The sequence below is a fragment of the Leguminivora glycinivorella genome, chromosome 2 (assembly GCF_023078275.1).
Source record: "Leguminivora glycinivorella isolate SPB_JAAS2020 chromosome 2, LegGlyc_1.1, whole genome shotgun sequence".
NCBI classification, from domain to species: domain Eukaryota; kingdom Metazoa; phylum Arthropoda; class Insecta; order Lepidoptera; family Tortricidae; genus Leguminivora; species Leguminivora glycinivorella.
Genome location: NC_062972.1, coordinates 24,151,835 through 24,172,542, shown reverse-complemented (window position 1 = coordinate 24,172,542; position 20,708 = coordinate 24,151,835). Strand labels below are relative to the sequence as shown.

The 20,708-nt window shown below is 37.4% G+C and overlaps 1 protein-coding gene across 1 annotated transcript; it reads right to left on the bottom strand.

Annotated features, from left to right (window-relative positions):
- Window positions 1–127: 127 nt before the first annotated feature.
- LOC125238928 lies at window positions 128–15,899 on the bottom strand. Its single transcript, XM_048146423.1, has 8 exons — window positions 15,752–15,899; window positions 7,674–7,778; window positions 7,005–7,245; window positions 6,407–6,549; window positions 5,197–5,341; window positions 3,308–3,434; window positions 1,371–1,499; window positions 128–304 (listed from the first exon to the last, which is right to left on the bottom strand). Exons 1-8 carry the CDS (start codon window positions 15,897–15,899, stop codon window positions 128–130), a joined length of 1,215 nt encoding a protein of 404 aa, XP_048002380.1.
- Between the last annotated feature and the right edge of the window lie 4,809 nt (window positions 15,900–20,708).

The following is a 20,708-nucleotide window of genomic DNA, read 5'->3' as shown; positions in this document are numbered from 1 at the left end:
CGACGATGCTGCGGTGGACTGGCTCGGCACGCATAATCACTTGTCGTCGGCCGCCTTGTTGTCGGTGCTGCTGGTATACTAGCTGCGGCGAGGCTTAGCGTGGCTTGGTGACTTAGCGGCGCTCGGCTTACGCATGGTCGGCTGGGGCGACGTGGTAGCTGGGTGATACAGTCTCAGATCGTGCGCCGTGGAGGCTGAGCTGGCGCGGTTGTAGTTCGGAGTGCGCGGGCGGGGTGGGCTGCCTCGAGCAGATGGTTAGTGCTCGAGCAGCCCGACTGGCAGGGTCGCCATGAAGTGTGGGGTGCTTCGGGTGTAATGATAACTCAGAAGTCGAGTCAATACTCTTTTTTTATTCAATAAAAATCGTGCTTATATACTATCCTGGTCACGGTCAATAGTCATTCCCATCTGTTTTAACATTACATTTTATTGTATATTTTATGACCAATAATCATTACTTTAATTATACCATAAACTTTATGATTATTTATAATTACATCGTAAAACTCAATGATCCATAACACACAGCTGCATGAGCATAGGGTTGTCGCTCTGTATGAGATGAGTTATATATCATCAGGGTTGTCACACTACACTACAATGTATTGCGAATTCTGTTAAGTCTAAAGTGTGACAGACAACGTCAATGACAATAATAATGGCGTACATTGAAGCTAATATTTATTTTGTATGAAAAATTAAAAATTTAAAGACTTCTTAATTTTTAAAAGTCACTGAACAAATGTTGATCAGTATAAGGAGAATAGCCTACAGTTCAATTTTTCGCCTTTGTTACAGGCCCCACTCTGTAGAGTATCGGCTTACACCAATTTGACGAAGAACTCGAAGAAGTCGCGATATGGCACTGGTGATAAGAATATGCATATTCGAAGCACAATATTTGAAGAGGGGAAAAATAACGCAATCATTGCTTTCAACATGGAAATTATGTTAGTAGTTATTTGTTGCGATTTTTTCATCGGATTTCGGTATAAGAGAATTTCCAAAAACTACTGTGCCGAATTGTGAAGTTAATGCGCTGTTGGTTTTGTGATAAGAAGATTAAGAAGCAACCTTTATAGAATTCAACGTTTTTCCTTTTTTACTTTGCAATATTGCTAAAAATGTATAAAACAAACAGGAAAACCAATTTATTATTGAAATTTCATGCTTAATTATTGTCACAAACCAACAGTGATTAAACTGATTAACTTGTATCAAAGCGCGTTAATTGGGTACACATTTTTGTGAAAACTCCCATCAGTTTCCGGTTGCGTCGCAGAAATTAAATACCTTCATATTATGAATTATTTAAAAATGTAATAACAGTACAAGGTTATCAATTGTAGTGACCCCATTGTTAACCGAACCGTTGCGCTAGTCTTGGCTACTTTCTGAACGGATGGAAGCTCCTCATTCATGAGCCTGGAGACTAGAGCGGCTGGTGGTCGCGGGTCGCCGTTTGGGCAGCTTGGGTACACCATGTTGAAGTTACAATCCTGAAATGTAAGTATTTTAGAGTTTTCACATCATATCACTTATGGCTCAGCCAAGACATTGGTCTAACGCCGTGTCTTGCGTGGGCGAAGGTCGCGCGACCGCCGTCGCGTCTCATCGCATCGTCTACTTCCATATCGATAAGGTTTGATTTCGTATACGTCGCATCGCCATCGCGCGACCATCGCGCGACCGTCGCACACGCAAGCCACGGCGTAAGCGCGACAGCGGTGAGCGGCGGCCATACATTGGAGCGAGACACAGCGATGGGACTTTTCATTCACACGTATGGCTGCCGCTCACTGCTGTCGCGCTTAGACCAATGTCGTGGCTGGGCCGAGGGTTTCCCCACACCAATCGATGCGGTATCGGCTCTAACCGACCCGTCGTTGCTGATCGCATGCATGCATGCGCAATGTACAGTCAACCAATTGGAACCCTAGCCCACTCTACAACGATGTCAAAATGACAAGCAGTAAGAGATTACTTACAATCTGATTTATAACGTTACTATGACATAGTTCTACAGTGGCCTAGGGTTCCAATTGGTTGACTGTACGCACGTTCATAGTTCATACGAACAATTTTGGTCGTCGAAAGCCGATGCCGCGTAGATGGGTTTGGGGAGTCCTTTATTTGGAAAGGGAAATTATCTTGCCCGCTCGAGGGCTCAAAGTGACACTTTTCTGTGCTAGATTTTTCTCTGTTGCATAATTTTTTATGTTTCAAATAATTGACATCCTAAAAATAAAACTCAATTTTCAAAGTTGCATTTCTTAATTAGTCAAACGAAATGTGAAATATAAATAAAACGTGTATTACCACGACCTTATTAAATTTTATAAGAAACTATCTGTCAATTCTTAAAAAATGACTTTTAAAATTGTATTATAAGGTTCAAAATAACACGCAACTCCTCAGAAGAAATTGAAGGCACCCTAATAAACTAGAATCTCAAAGGAGTATGCTAACAAGCCCCTTGAGAGTTGAGTGCGTGCACGCAGCAGTGCTTCGGAATATCATGAATAAAAATACTATGTAGGTTGTTAAATAAGATTTCAAAAGTAAGGATAAACAAATAAGGTGAGGTCAATACGGATAAGTGTGTCAAAAGGGGAAGTGTGTCTGGCCTCCACTTTGACCTTTTTACACACTCAGTCACAGTTCATACTTTTGCTACTAGCTATATACTCAAGGTTAGTGGTATAGGTAAACGTATGAACTCTTAATAAACACTGCTCATTGGTTTAAATACGCAAAATGTGAAGAGCAGACACACTTCGCCTTATGACACATTTATCCGTATTGACCTTAACCGTACTGACTGTATTGACTTTGCTATCCTGGTCAATATGAGTTTAATGACACTAAGCATGTGTTAGAGGGATACACTTACACGTAGATAGTAATTTAATACTAGCCACCGATTGTTTGATAACCTGTTGCTACTGGTGGGAACCTATAATCGGCTGTTTGTAACTTATGATGCAGCATTATTCTGAATTGTAAGCTGTTGCTTCTCCAAATAAAATTAAAGAAATAAACAAATAAATAACCATGAATCGATGTACTCTTCAAAATTAAACATTAAAGCCCTAATTTCGCCGAATACTTATAAAAAGCATGATTGATTTCTTATGTCTTTAGTAAAACGTCTCACTTTGTCGATTGCTATACAGCCGCTTTGTCGGTTTATTCCTATAAATACAATACAAGCAAATCTCATCTTTATGTTAACCGACAAAGTGGGACGTTTTACTAAACATACTCACGTATGACTGTGTTAATTAATAAAGAATAGGTACAATACCTGATAAACTTCACCCTCTGATATAATAGTCGCAAATTTCTGAAGCACAATAGACTGCTGAGAAGTGCAACTGTGCGGAAAATTCAACAGGACCTCTAAAGTGCAGCGACGGAACCGGGTCTTTTCGCTGCAACAAACCTGCCTTTATAACGAACTAAACGTTTCAAAAGTTTGTTTGAGAATCGCTGACGAGCTAAAGGTATTGAATTGCACGTGTACGGTAACTGCACATGAGGAAGTCGAAAGATTTTAACGCATGTCTGAGAAAAGGAAAATAAACAAATATATTTATCACATCACCTATTCGGAAAGGGGACTTTTCTTCCCTTCTTTGAATGATAAAAAAACCGGCCAAGTGCGAGTCGGGCTCGCGCACAAAGGGTTCCGTAGCAGCAAATATAATAAACCAATAACTTAACCAAAATTACAGTTAAATCAACCTATCTCAAAAACTATAAGAGATACTTTGATCAAACCAAAAATCGTTGAAAGAGTTAATTAGCATGCATCACCTCTTTTTTTTTAGAATTTTATACCCCGTAGTTATAAAAATAGGGGGGGGGGACATAGTTTTTTTACGACTTTGAGAGCTGATATCTCAAAAACCGTTCACTTTAAGAAAAATGTTTTTTAGAAAACTTTATATCATTTTAAAAGACCTTTCCATTGATACCCCACACGTGGTATGTACATCGAAAAAAAAAATTTTCATCCCTCAGTTACATGTATGGGGGCCCCACCCCCAATTCTTTTTTACTATTTAGTGTCATAATTTTGTAGCGGTTCATACAACACATATTCCCATCAAATTTCATCACTGTAGTACTTATAGTTTCCGAGTAAATCGGCTGTGACAGACGGACAGACGGACAGACGGACAGACGGACAGACGGACATGACGAAACTATAAGGGTTCCGTTTTTGCCATTTTGGCTACGGAACCCTAAAAATGGCACCTTATGTTCAAGTGTTATAAGAGACTAGCTTTTGCCCGCGGCTTCGCACGCGCAGAAAAGTACTTTTGTTATTTTTATTTAATTTATGCATCCTTTTGTACCTATATCACCACATACATACATTAAAAAAAATAAAGAAAAAATGAAAAAATGGAAATGAGAGCGTTAAGAAGCATGGCTGGTGTAAAGTTGAGTGATAGGATCAGAAATAGCGTGATAAGAGAGAAGTGTGGAGTGGATGTAGATGTGGTGACAAAGATTGAGATGGGTATGTTAAGGTGGTTTGGGCATGTAGAGAGGATGGATGAGAGGAGATTAACGAAGAAAGTATATGAAAAAGGGGTGGAAGGGTCAGTTGGTAGTGGAAGACCTAGGCGAACTTTTCTCGATCAAATCGGGGAAATATTGCAAAAAGGCCAGGTCAGAAGTACTCGAAACCGACGAGCGTGTATGAGAAACGTTATGAAAGTGTGTGAAGCGAAAGTGGTTTGTCAGGATCGTAGTAAATGGAAATCCGTGATCTCTGCCTACCCCTCTGGGAAACAGGCGTGATTGTATGTATGTATGTATGTATGTATGTACATACATTAAACTCCCGCCTGTATTCTCAAAAGGGGTAGGTATATTCCGTTTCCACTTAAAGTGTTGTTTTGCAGATTCAAATGCTTTACAATGTTATTCGTTTTACCCATCAATAGTGACAACATCGCTACCAAAATTTTATTGAACTCGGTAGAAATAAAAATATCGATTGTTTTTTTTTTTTTAATTGGATTCTAGTCTGAAACAAGGTGAAATCTAGAAATTTTAATTGTGACGAGGAATACACTGTTCAATTTGGCTTTAGGGCTGATCCAGACGGACCTCAACGTAACCGTTCCTTCTCAGTTCCCATGCAAGTTGCGATGCAATATGTCTATACTTGCTCCTTACCAGCACAAGTAGAAGTGAGTCTCATAATGCGCCCAGTTACTTGTGGCATTCTTATGTATGTCTGTGTTGAATTTCAAGCTCAAGAAACAAGCTGTCCAGTCTTTTGATACCGCCATGATGCAGTTTTCCAGAGCCATGTCGTAGTCTGATAAAATAAATAAATTATAATTAAATGTCGATTGATTTCAAATTTCCTATAAGTTTCAAGTTGACCAATGCAAGTAGGAAAATGACAGTGTACAGGTATAAGGTACTTCAATCAATTAATGTGGCAGCAGGGAGTTATCTATTGGGTAATAGAGTGTCGAGTACTTGTACTTTTACCTTACATACAGACTTTCATTCTCGTTTGAAAACAAATGTTTTATCAATATCATAAAAAGACCCCTTGTTCCTCGTAGATAACCAAGTTTGATAACTGGTTTTGTATTCTGAGGAAAAATAATTCTTCTTAGCTAACTGGGTTATGAAAGAGGATTTTTTATTTCTTCGTAGAAAACCATTATTTTTTGCAATTTTCTATAAAGATTTTTTTTTCTTCTTGGCTTACCCGGTTTTGAAATGGGATTTTTTTCCTTAAAGAAAACCATTATTTTTAGCAGTTTTCTACGAAGATTTGTTTTTCCTCTAAGCTTAAAATAGAAACCTGAAAATAATAATGGTTTTCTACGAGGAAAAAAAATCTCATTTCATAACCGGGTAAACAAAGAAGAAAAACAATTCTTCGTAGAAAACTGCAAAAAATATGGTTTTCTACGAAGAAATAAAAAATCCTCTTTCATAACCCAGTTAGCTAAGAAGAATTATTTTTCCTCATACAAAATCAGTTATCAAACTTGGTTATCTACGAGGAACAAGGGAAAATGACGATCAGCCATTGGTTTGTACAGCCATTCCAGCCAATGTGGGCTGTAGACTGTCTCCTCAAGATACCTCTTTAGTCGCCTTACATTGGTCCAGTTAAAAAAATACATTTTTTTGTAAGAAGATATGTCCAAGGCCCTAGGTCACGCGGCCGCGGTAGGCCTAAGAAGCGCTGGCTGAACGTCGTCACAGCGGACATGCAATGCAACAGAACAATCTCACACCTCAGGACGCCGAAGACCGGGCGAGGTGGAGAAGATTGAGCAGGAAAGCGGACCCTGGCGCTAGGCCGGGAAAACGCTAAGTTGAAGAATAAGAAGAAGTATAAATGAGGTAAAACCCTTACGTGTTACGAACCAGTCGTCGTGACATACTTTGTCAATGACGTGCAGTTGGCCCTGGATTAGGAACTCGTTGAAATTCTTCTCCGTTACGTCTCGGCAATCAGTATTCCAATCGTACTCACAGGTTGCAAGCTGCTTCAGTGCTCTGAAAAAAAAGTACATTATACCTACCTATATGGTGAATCTAACTAGGCATAAATGAAAATGATATACTGGGTCATTTAATTACTCGTAGGAGAAAACAAATATCTCAAGTAAAAAATTACAAGGTCTGACAGAAAAAAAATATGACACTGAAACCAAAAGCTGTTCAGTATAATTTTTATACTTTTCCCGTAAAATATTGATGACTTCACACTTATTTAAGAAACACCGCGTACACTTGTTTCCCGAAAAGGTATCCACAAAAAATCAGGCTAAGCATATGCTCATTTTATCTCTTACTTCATAAAAATCTATGAATGCGGTCCTCATGATAATAATAACAACTCCACGGCGACTGCTTTCAAGTGGTATTATTGTGAATATGTGAGCACACCACTGATGTAGTTATATCATCAAATCATCATAGATATATTAGTTAATTACATAGATACTTACTTGCACCATTTTTTTAGTTCAGCAGGTAAAGGCAGGATTATAGTTGACTCATAAATCTTCCTAGCTTGTAAAGAACAATTTCCTGCGTACTCCTCAAAGTCTTCGCACAGAATATTCTTGTTCTCAAGTGGTATTGACATGGATGTTCTCTCGGGCCGCAGTGGCTTTAGGGTAGTGAAATTTGTAGTGTTTTGAGGCAAAATTACGAATTGTTGAAAGGGATTGATTGGCTCGGGCTCATCTGTGATATAAGAGAATTAAAAATTAACCTTAAATAAATGCAATTTACTATGCAAAAGTGACCAAGGCCGCTAGTTGCCAACGGCCGGAATCGAACCAGCGTCCACAGTTTTTACGGCAGGTGGCAAACCTGTGACCGCAAATATATTTAATGACGAAAACATTAGGAAACATCAATCTCGCCGTGTCTCTTTTATTTGCACGGGAGTGCTTATCTTTTGTTTGTTTTTATACCTTAGGCTCTGGTACTTAAGGTGCAAGCGTCACTGCTTATAAGAAGTCTATAAAAAAACATAATATATGTTCATGGGAGATAAAATTTGAGATATTGAAAGACCTAAGCAATAGTATTTTGGCTTCACATTCTAAATTTCTTTCATAAATACGATACATATTATGTATAATTTATAGGATAAAACTGAAAAATACCTTCATTAGAATCTAGTTCATTGAGTTTCTCTATGAACTGCCTCGGTGTATTTTGATCATAGTCATTAGTGTCTGAAAACAACGCGTCATCAACATCATAGTCGTCTGAAATTAATTACATTACATTGATGTCTATTCTATCAAACTAGTATCTATCTACATATGTTATGTAGACCCATTAGGGTGGGTCGAGAAAACACTTTCCTGGATTAACAAACCTAATACCTAGAGGTAGTTATCAATCAATGACCTTAGTCTACGAAGCCTTTGTGCAAATTTTGGTAGTTTCTTATAAAATGATATCTATCAATTAACATTTCACCACCCCCTTTCTTCCCGTGAGTGTCGTAGAAGGCGACTGTGGGATATGGGTTAAATTGTGGCGTAGGCGAGAGGCTGGCAACCTGTCACTGCAATGTCACAATTTCGTTTTCTGTCAACCCCTTATTTGCCAAGAGTGGCACTGAAACTTTAGTAGTTTCATGTGCTCTGCCTACCCCTTCATGGGATATAGGCGTGATTGTATGTATGTATTGTATCAATTAACATAATACTACCGATTTTTTTTTATCTGAATGTTGAATTTTCAAAATGAATTCTGAAGATGTTGATTTAAAAAGCTGAAAATTTGCACAAAGGGTCATTGATTGATATTTAACTGTTAGGTTTGCTAATCCCAGAAAAGTGTTTTTTCGATCCACCCTAATTAATACCCATTTCATTCTGTCCCTATCATCCGATACCAATGCCTCGATAGAGACATAGTCAAATGAGTGATGATCATAAATTTATCCTATTCCATTTCAACAAAAAAGACTCCATACCTACATTTCTATTCAAAATTAGATACGTATTACAAAACCAAACTATTTTTTATCTCACTCGCTCAGTAAGTGTGAAATTGCACAAAGTCATAGCGGGCGGTACACAAAAATCTTTTCACCACACCAAATGATAAAAACTCTCTTTGCTATTCGAAATGCATTTTATCCGCAAGAGTGCAAAGTAATAAAATGGCAAAATTGCAATATTGGAACGTGTGGTAAAACAACAACCCCCGGTTGCCCCCTTGTATAACAAATCGTCGCTACTTTGAAAAAATCTCGTATTTCACACTGGTACCTACTCAAAGTTGAAACGTAGTAACTCTATATGCACCCCCTACATAGTTACTATATTGGTCTTTTCACTGACAGAAGAAGATACGGGTTTTCTTCAAAGTAGTGACGAAATAACTATTCTACGAGTTACGAGTTTTTCATACTTTATTTTTGTTGCAAGTAACAAGGGGCATAATAATATTGAAATCTCGTCTTTAAATTGCTCCGGCAAGCCGTCGCGGATAACACTTCTGCGTTCACAATGTACTAATTTTGGTACCTATAATGTATAGGTATATTATGTGAAAAAATGGGACAATATGATAAAAATATATCGTACAAAGACTCCTGCTAAAAGCACAAACTCGCCAAACTAAAAACACTAGAATTTTAAAAGCAAAGTTCCGGTGGTTTGCATTAAACTCTAAAACTTCCGCAAATTCACATTGAATTCATTATTCACTCAGCCTTATATTCGATGGCTTTAAGCAGAAAATCTGTTTTTTCAGTACAGATGTTCCTTTTTTTACGCACTAGTGCGAGAAGTAGCTTATTTCGTGTCAGGTCGAAACTTTGGAGCGCCATCTGTACTACACAAGTGTCGATTTAAGACACTCCCTTCGGTCGTGTTTCGATTTATCGCCACTCGTTTCGAACTTCAATTTTTGCGCACTAGTAATGTACCTACTATTATTGTAATGGTGATAAAGATGCTAAAATATAGGCTAAAACACTCACAGTAACTGTTAACTGAGCATATAATTGATACTGATTAAGGTGGCTCGCTTTCCATACAAAAAACATCTACCATTTATTTAGTCACCGCACACTACAACTAAATAAAAATATGCGCATACATCTACTATACATTATCCGTCGTCGCGGTAGTGAATGAAATACATTGTTTCATACAGAAATCATGGACAAATCCATGTGAATTTTTTATTAATTTTACGTAAATGTGCGTGCCAAATTTTGTGTACAGACACAGAGCCGTCATATTTCGCGCATTTTTAATTGACATTGTCATCAGTGACACTTGGCTCTTGACAAGTAATTATTAAAGATATTGGTTTAGTTAACTCAAGCAGACTCAGAAATAATGACGCATTTTGTCAATAAAGATACATATCGTATATTTCGGCACTGCTAATGTAAATCGAAATGGCGTCTTGGTCAAATGCACCGATTATGAAGCAGGTGATTCTGAGTTCCATCCCGCAGTTTTTTTTAATCATTTGAACTTTTTTTGGATTTTTTTTTTATATATTTTTTAAATGGAATATTTGACTATTACTATATTGCTTTCCTATTTTTTATTTTCATACAAAAATACAATACAATCCTTTATTATGCCTTTGTTGATAAAATAAAATATTACACGTCTGGTATAATACATTATACATAGGTCAAAGTGTGGGCATAGTATTAGTAATGTATTGCATTTACTGAGCTGGTTGACCTATGTTATTGTTGTGTGAATGTTTTTCTTCAACAACTAAATGGTTATATACAAGAATATGGGTAGCTTTTGCACATTGTAATTTTTCCTCAGTCACCCGTTGACCACGAACGCTGTAAAAGTGTTCGAAACATCGGGATGAATTTTAAACTCATTATACGCGATTTAATCCGTTTTCATAGTTTTTATTTCATGAGTAACTATCGCGGTAACTGAAGACAATATTAACTAAATGGTTACAAATAATAATTATCATCAAATTATCATCAATATAATCTGGTCCAGGCAGGCAATTATGGTCACGCGATAAATGATAAAACATCTGGCCGTCCCTATAATCGCACTTACTAATAGTGCGACAGGGACGGCCTGATATTTTATCGTCTATCGCGCGACCATGCTTCCCGTGCTGTACTAGCTTTAGCCCGCGGCTTCGCTTGCGTTAGAAAGAGACAAAAGTAGCATATGTCACTCTCCATCCCTTCAACTATCTCCACTTAAAAAACATGTCAATCCGTCGCTCCGTTTGGCCGTGAAAGACGGACAAACAAACAAACACACATTATCTTTGGTGAAACAACGAATTCTTCCACTTCAGATTATAGAGTAACCAGCTTTTCCCATTTATAATAAACTAGCTTTTGACCGCGGCTTCGCTCGCGTAAGAAAGAGACAAAAAGTAGCCTATGTCACTCTCCATCCCTTCAACTAAATCCCCTTAAATAATCACGTCAATTCGTCGCTCCGGTTTTGCCGTGAAAGACGGACAAACAAACAGACACACACCCTTTCCCATTTGTAATATTAGTATGGATTTGACATTATTATTTATATTTAAATAATTATATATGTATAGCCCAATTTCGTCGGTAACAGCGTGTTATGTAATGGCGTCGTTGGGGAACAATCGTCTGTCACGCCGTGAAGGTGCGTTCGATTCCCAGGATTCTATAAACTTTTTGTATTTTTTTGGATATAAATTTCGTTTTTTTTATTGACCGAGCAAGAATGGAGAGCCGAAGGTATCAATTTTATCTTAGAGAACATATTGATTTTTTTATTGTCATTTTGATTTTCTATTTATTAAGTTGAGATATAAAACACAACTTTTAATACCCTCGCTAAATATAATATTTTATCGAAATCACTCCTTAGATAAAAAAAGTCCACTTGAGTTTTTAAAGCATTACGTTACTCAGTTAACTATTGCATTTTCATTTACTAATTTAAGATTTCAAAAGCGATTTGAATACCCTTGCTCCATCCAAAATAAACAATTAGAAAAAAAAATCATTCGGATCGTAGTTTAGAAACTAAAATTTATCTATACTTTTTGGAATTTTTTAAAATATCAGATTAGGATAATTATGTTAGAAATTCTGAGTTCGACGAACCCAAAAATTATTACCATGTAAGATAATAGGTTTTTAATCTTTTTTGTGGAAAACGCTCAGTAACTACTGTACGAGTACATATACATTTATGTATAATAATAAAACAAAAAATAGTGTCACATAGTGTTGTGTTCCTGCGGTGAGTAAGGCTGCCAGAGCTCAACGAGGGTGCGGGGTGCTGACGACGGGAGGACTTACGGAACTAATTTGTTCCGTCTATTGTCCTTTGAGTCGTCGGCAACCCAAACCCTCCTTTGAACTTGTACACTCCTTTTTGCTGTGCATACGCAGCAAAGGGGAGTGTACAAGTTTCTAATGGGGCGGCAACGCGCATACGACACTCTTCGAGTTGCAGGCGTCCATAGGTTACGGTGACCGCTTTCCATCAGGCGGACCGTATGCTTGTTTGCCACCGACGTAGTATTAAAAAAAAAAAAAGAGAAAAAGTCCTGGATTCGAACCCAGTACTTCCATGCAAATCATGCGATGGCACGTATTTACCGCAAGGCTATTTAAACAAGCTGTCGCCGCGTGAAATTATCGACTAGAAGGAATACAAAAACACTGTTTGTATGTGTGAGTGGTACTTAAAAATAGTGTAAAATAGTAAATTTATTTACATTAAGGGGATTAACGTTACAATGAAGTTGAATGTTTGTTGTAATACGTCAATTTTAATATTAAATGTTCGCGAAGCATAATTGAAAGTATATAAATGCCTGTACGACTCCACAAAAAAAATAAGACTGGTAATTTGCAGATTAACGCCATCTAACGCAGCCTGAGCTTCGGGTAACCTAGGCGAGCCACCTTAAGGTTCAAATCCGGAGAGGAGGATTTTTTTTGTAAAGATATTTAGTTTTTTTTTTCTCTAGATATTTTCCTGAGTTATGTATTAATATGTAATTATAAACCTCATCATCTAGTGCTTTGTCTAAAACTATTACTAAATATTTTTCACTTAGGTATAACAAATAAGAATATTATGTTAGGCCAATTGGAAATATTTAGGTATGTATTCCTATTTTAGCTAATGTATAATTGCAATACTTTTCTAGGGTATATATATATTGTAAGATCTGTAGGTACGTTAACATGAGTGTAATATATTACAAATATTCTATATTATTCTTGTCTTTTATTTGTACCTATGTCGTGTCGATCTCTAATAAAACCGCCTTTAAAAATAAGCGCGTTACAAAACACGGAGAAACTAAAAAGAAAAAAATAATAAACCTTTGAATTCAGATTTCTTATCGGATTGCAATAATCTAAACATCCAAATTATAAACAAATCAATTATTTTTTCACCACACCAACTGGTAAAGGCTTTCATTGCTATTCGAAAACAGGTAGCAAAATTGTATTTTATCCACAAGGGGGCGAAGTAATTTCATACAAATTTTAACTCGATGTCTTAAATCTGGCTGCCAGATTTTACCTATAAATGATGATTTTGAATCATTAATATTGAATAAATTGATGGATTTCATTTATTTTGATGTTTTATGGTCAGTATTTTGTTCGTGTTGGTGTGGTAAAAAATTTGTGTTTCACTCGGTGGCAAAGTTTGTTTAACCTTCGTGCCTTGATACCCTCGCAACGCTCAAGATTCCACGTTTTGAACCACTCGCTACGCTCGCGGTTTAATATTGGAATCTTTCGCTTGCTCTGGTATCAATATTGGCACGTGCGGTTAAACAACTACTTTGCCCCCCTTGTAAAACAAATAACTATTGTAGTCGGTATCAGACCTGTTCGTCGCCTTGCTATTTCCTGTTTGCCCCACCCAACCATAGGCAGGCTGGCCCCGACTCCAAAAATAATTGATTTATTTATAATTTGGATGTTTAGATTATTGCAATCCGATAAGAAATCTAGATTCAAAGGTTTATTATTTTTTTGCTTTTTAGTTTCTCCGTGTTTTGTAACGCGCTTATTTGAAGGCGGTTTTATTTTTTCTTAAAAAGTTTATTTATTTGTTGATTTTTAGTGGTTCCTATTGATATTATATGTATCAGCCCGAATATATTATGTAAAGTAGTGAAAGAATTATCCTTTAACTCCTATCCATTGAGGAGTTGACCTTCCATCATCAGCTCAGCCACATAAAATTATTACCATCAGGCGTAAATACTGGTGTACCTTTAAAAAATACACTAAACACATTACATGTGCCTATAACATTTGAAGAGTTCCCTCGATTTCTCTAAGATCCCATCATCAGATCCCGACTTGGTGCCAATGGGACCATCTCGGGGTTATACCTGATCGATTGAAACAAAAATTTTGAAAATCGGTCCACGATTCTCGGAGATATCGAATAACATACATACAAAAAAAAAAAAACATTCAGTCGAATTGAGAACCTCCTCCTTTTTTTGAAGTCGGTTAAAAATAATATGATACACGAACTTCAGCTTAGTTTTTTATTCATATAAGTATATGAATTTAATATAATAAACACACAATAACATAAAATATGAAAATACCCAACACAGGTGCACGGTGCACGTAGTGCGAGTAGTGCGACACAGCACGAGTATTAGTAACACTTACATACAATGTAATATAGTTATTAAATGAAATGAAATTTCGAATTACGTAGTGAGTGGCATATATCTGCTATATTTAATTAACAGCGTATTATGTAATGTTTTTGAAGGAATAATAGTCAAGGTATATTTTCACTTCGACTGGAACGTGAACGATTGGCTCATTGAAAATTACAAAAGGATGTGAAATGAATTCGTTCATGATCAAAAAACTTTCAGGTTTTTTCTCTCTATTCTTCATTTTGTACAAATTTATGCAAGTATTTCATAAGCTTTTCCATATAAGCGTCTTTAAAGGGCTTTCAAGTCTTTCAAGAACACTTTAAAGAGGCTATAGTTCTCACAAAGCTCCTGCAGCAGCTCGAGGCTCTGGCCCCTCGTGAGCTCCTCGCCTGGCTCCGAGCTGCCGCTCCCGCTCGCGCTGCAACTTCAGCTATGCTCCTCTCACCACTATCACTCTGTTCACCCTGTATCTTCTCCATCGGCCGTGGACAACTATGGTACGCCAAGAAGCGTGAACGATTGGCACCATGTCTACGCTACGCGCCCTGTAGGAAATCGAGACCACAGTTCTATAACTTAGCTTTCGTTTTCTGTAAACCCCTTGTTTGCCAAAAGTGGCACTGAAAACTAAATAGTTTCATGTGATCTATACCTACCCCTTTGTGGGATACAGGCGTAATTGTATGTATGTATGACTCAGCATTCATTTTCTGTTTATTTTACTGGTTTTGGCTGTATCGTAGCACTTATTTTCATATTTCGCAAGAAAGTGGGCTCGGATAACCACATACTTATTTTTTTGCTATGTGTTTAGAATGGCCAACACAACCAACTTATCAAGGACTCCTTTGGTAGTACAACAGTAACCTGACTGATTGTTACCGGATTGGTCAAAGTTTTGCTTTTCTTCGCCGATTCGATATAATCGTGGCGGCCTTTATCCTTTATCAGTAGTGCCCAGTCAGTCAGCATTGTCCAGTAAATTCTCCAGATTTTCAATCCATGCTTGTTTATCCTCGTTTGAACAAATATGAATTAGTATGTTTTTGAGCAAATCTTTGCCGGAATAATTGCATCCATTTGGAGGGCTTATCAGTGAAAAACAAGATTGATATATGGGAGGCGTACTTGAGCTGAAGATACTAATACTTCATGACAGTAATTTTGCATTTTTTCGGTTCATTTTTGTTTTAGTTTTAGCTGCATCGTAGCGCTTGTTCTCGTATTTTGCGAGAAAGTGGGCTCGCATAACCACATACATATCAATAAATTTTTTTGACAAATTTTTGCAATGCTCAACACAACCCACTTTAACAAAGGTCTCCTTTTGCAGTTCGACAGTGATTTGACTGATCGTCTCCATATTGGTCAAAGTTTTGCTTATTGCTCTCAATACACTTTGTTCTATTATCTTAGTCAGATTAAATAATTCATCACTACTTAGGAAAAATTAATCCTCCGTATAGGTCCATCTTGTATATGACATCGCTCCGTACCAAGAGTTTACCCTCACTTGGTCTCATTTGTAAGAGTTTAACACAATTAGTACACTTTAAGATCTTACGCAACTTTCGTACTATGTAGCCAGCACTGTACGATTGTACAGCGTCACTGGTAACAGATACGTTATAATCGTGGTCTTTTTCAGTACTGGAACCGTCAACCAAAGGCTCGGTATTGTCCAGTAAATTGTCCAGGCTTTCGAGCCACATTTGTTTATCTTGGTTTGAACCATTATTGACTAAATCCTTAGCATCGAGAATGCTTTTCAGTAAATCCGTTCCAGAAACATTGCACCCTTTCGGAGGTTTTACTAGTGAAAAGCAAGACGCTAATCGGTAGACTTGTCCGAATAATTTTGGATCTGGGTGATCATTTTGGATCTTGTGACCGGGGCATGCCGAATAATACGTGGAGATTCAGACTGTCCGCAGCTGGTCTCGCAACTGGTTCGTATTCTGGTACCCCCTCAGTCTAAAACGCTATTCAATTTTAGGCCGCGTACTCTTGACTTGCTAGCAGTTCCCAAAGCGCGCACTGTAGCGTACATACGGGGAACTCACCCTTAGTTCGCGTTTTAAAGTACCTTAATGCGCTTCTCAAATCAGCACCTGACTGTGACGTTTTTGCCAGTAGATGGAAGGTCTTATGTGATGAATGTCTGATGTTATGCGAAGCGATAGATGATCGGGTGTCTTCAGTTAGTTATTAAGTTTATTATGTTAACGTTATTACACTAAGTATTAACAATATAGTAATGATGTTTTATGCATTGCACAGTGCCTTAGTGTCTCACTGTAATACTGTGTAATTTGTTTTGAAATAAAATAAATAAAAAATAAAAAATCATTTCCTCCACATGAATATCTCATGACAGAAAAAAATCTCTGAAACAAGTAAAAATGTGTATTCAATTAAAATAGTACAGGCATCCCATACCTATACACCTTACGCGACCTCGGGTCGCAGATTATTTTCATACCGAATTTAATCGAAATCGGCCCAGCCCGTCCAGAGGTTTAAACGTGAAGGTGAGAGACGGACAAACACACTTTTGCATTTATAATAAAATTTAACGAAATTTTGATTAGTTTTGCTCCGTAATTAAATTTAGCTTTAGATATTGACGAGATGAATAGGCGTAAGCGTAAGTATATAAACTGTGGTTGTTGTTCCTTGCAAAAGAGAACATGCAGTACCCCACCTTATAGCTTACAAGCTTGGTACAACACACGCCACTTTGAATTTGCTTCAAACTAGCACATCTAATCTTAACTACAAAACTCCCGTGAGACTCACACATATTTAAAAATATTTTAGGCGGGTTACTCACTCGATATAGCGTTCGACATGTTTCGATCCAATTTTCGAGGATCTTTCTCAAGAGTAGCGACCCCGCCTTTACATGTTGAGAGCGCGACGCATACAACGCTATATCGACTTAATACGTGAGTAACCTGCTTAAAATATTTTTAAATATATAGCACATAATCATTCAGAAATCAGAAATATTTATTGTTTAAACTGTGTAGGTACAGGAAGTAACACTAGTTACATTTTCTTAATAATATTATTTGGATTAATTACCTCCAACGGATCTTGGGAAAGATTTGCTGTCATCAAATATTTGTAGTTACATGTGGCATTAAGCATGTCCAAAATTTCAAGCGTTGCGCGCAATGTTACGTTTAATCCGGTTATCCTACTTCTCTATACTGTTTTTTTTTTTTTTTTCTATTTTATCCCAATCTCCAAGAAATTGTAGAAAATCCAGGATGGACTGAAAGGTAAAGAAATACTTATTAAGAGGATATGGGTAGCCGCTTCTACACAAACGTAAAACTAAATATTAGCTTCTGCCTTACATCAGATCCAAGCTAAAAGGAACTAAGGATTCTAACGACATCCTATAATAAATAAATTTCTAGATCTAGACGAATCTATATGTAGATATGCATATTGACTAGGTATCACACCTTTCTTCGACTGCAATTTTCATTGACGTATAGAGCATCTTTTGGCACGCGGGAAGACGGTATTTGCAGGGAATCATCTGACACTTTATGGTCAATTCCATAAGGCCACTTGTGAGAAAAAGGCTCTTAAGGACCTTTTTTGCTATGGCTCTCGTAAATTGAACAATTTTGAACACGAATCTGCAATAATCCAGAAAATTAAAAATTTTGAATTGTGGCCGTATAGCAGGCACACGGCGATTTGTTGATTATCTGAGACAATGTTGACTTGACAATCGCGTGATTTACATTTACCAGCTTCTTTATTTATAATACTCCAAGTTGTTTTCACTTTGTTGTCCGACACTTTCAATTTAGAACTAATAAAATTTTTCTTGGCAGTTAAACACACTTTCTTGAAGATTCTTGAGTAGTTTCTTACATAGTCCAGGAATTCTGAATTCTTGTTTAGCTCTCTCTCACCATAATGTTCATAAAGTCTTTTTCTACTTTTGTGAATACCTACAGTACACCTAGACATAATGTCATTAGTACTAGTGACAAGTAGTGTTGCGCAGTCTTCATCGTGAATAAAAGTTGACACCCATTATTGGTATTTTAATGAATAATAGTAGGTAGATCTATAATTTACTCTCTAATACATCAAGTACATCAAATGTATGATTCAAAGTGTTCTGTACTTGTGTCCCTTCCGGTAGGAGCTTTCTTCGAAGGGTGCTGAAAATATTTTGGAGTATGCCGGCAGACTCCATTCTTGGGGCCTTTTAATCCTTTGTTTACGAAGTAGTTCTAAATCTGGATGACAACCTGTTTATAAATGAAATGAGTATGAGGAAATCAAATAATAATGCACATTACTGTTAGATATCGACACACGGATGTACCGTTTCCAACAATACCTACACAAAAGAACTAACTTTGTTAAAGCAAATATTTCCCGTGAAGTATCTTAAAATGTTCTTTATTTTACTTTTATATTCACTTTTTACTTACTTTGTTTATCGATATGTCGATATGTCATTTTGTCAATCTCTAGTTTCTGTGAGAAATTATTCTAGGCCTAATAATTAAGTAAATACACAATATTGTGACATTATGTTAAATATGTGGGTCGCAGATATAAATAATGAACAAGATTTCCAGTCTGTTATATCTAGAATTATCATATTAAACATTAATATCGCACATCGCTAACCGGTAAAACGACAAATGATTGTTTTGTTATTTGGAAATTTGATTTCGGTTTTTTAAAACTCCGTACCACACAGGCCTTTTCTCTTGAAACTGATGTATATACAAATAATTATCTTTATTGAGTATAAATCAACACAAGTAAACGAAAACATTATGCACCATTCGAGGAGAGAGAGTACATAACAACAAATCGACGTCATGGCGTCTAGTGAAATTTTATTATCTTTGAAGCTAACAATATGGGCCAAATTGTCAAAACTGAGGTTCAAAAGTTTTAAGTTTGTGTCGAGAGATGGCAGTCTATGTCACTCAGGAACTCTCTATAATACTCGATCCTCTTTGCTCACAGTTGCCGCCTGTCAAAGACATATATAACTCCGTATAGACAGATAAAGTCTAAGAAAAAAACGTACCTCAGTAATATACAGAAAAAGGTACGGTGGCCTAGATGGCATTACACCTTTGGGGTACGCTCAGCTAGATGGCGCTAATATTAATTTTTGACATTTTAAAACATATCAAACTAAGAATATGGGCCAAATTGTAAAACCTGAGGTTCAAAAGTTTTACGCCTGTGTCAAGAGATGGCAGTCTATGCACTGTGATTATACAATATACATTTTACTTCGCCAGTAAGTCTCTATAATACTCGATCCTCTTTGCCGCCTGTTAAGAACGCGACCTATCTTCTCGCTGATTGTTAGGGTCCTACTGGGACTTATAAATAATAACGCGGACTGTATCAAAATAGGCTGGTTTATTCCGCCTTAATTACAGCTTAAAATCCCGGCCAAACAGTTATAAAATTAATTCGGTATTCGTCCGTTGCCGGTGAGGTAGGTAAAGGTGAGTGTGTGTGCCGCGCGCTGCTCGCAGGCCTGCCGCGATGACGTCGCGATCGCCCGCCGCCCGCGCGTCTCCTCCCGTGCGTATGTCGAGTACTCAACATGCTGCCCGGGTTGAAGTAGTAGAGAAGACTTCAAGAATCTGGAAGGGGACAGATGTTATTGTATGCCCTTCGAATAGTTCCTCTCCTTGTCCTTATTTCAGCCACTCTGCTGATCCCGTCACTGCCTGGGTAGAGCTGAGTTACGCGCCCTAGAGACCATACTAAGGGTGGAAGAGTCCGATCTTTTATAAGGACCAACGATCCGAGTTTTAAGGACCAATGTTAGGGTCCTACTGGGACTTATAAATAATAACGCGGACTGTATCAAAATAGGCTGGTTTATTCCGCCTTAATTACAGCTTAAAATCCCGGCCAAACAGTTATAAAATTAATTCGGTATTCGTCCGTTGCCGGTGAGGTAGGTAAAGGTGAGTGTGTGTGCCGCGCGCTGCTCGCAGGCCTGCCGCGATGACGTCGCGATCGCCCGCCGCCCGCGCGTCTCCTCCCGTGCGTATGTCGAGTACTCAACACTGATACAACCATGATACGTGTACTACGTGTTCGCCTAAACGAGCTTAGACTGTGTGCGCAGGAACGCGTGTCTTTCATATTATATTTGATCGTCATTTTCCGAGGTGCGACTATTGTTTGTTGTAAACTATTTGGAAAAGCAAAATACCCTTTTGTTCACACGTAGAGAAGATTTCCAAGTATCCCCTTTTCAATTATACCTATTATATAACTATGAGCACGTTTCCCCAGTCTCGAAAGTAAACACGAACTTTAGTTAAGCTTCAAAACTATATATACAATGAAATACTAAGAAGAAAGGGGGTAGCCGCTTTTACACAAAGGCACAGTATAATAAAGAGTACTGTCGTATGACAAAGGTATAGGTAAGTATTCAATATTAGATACTAGATACAGTCGTGTACGTATTTTAAAAGTATTCGTGTAAGTTA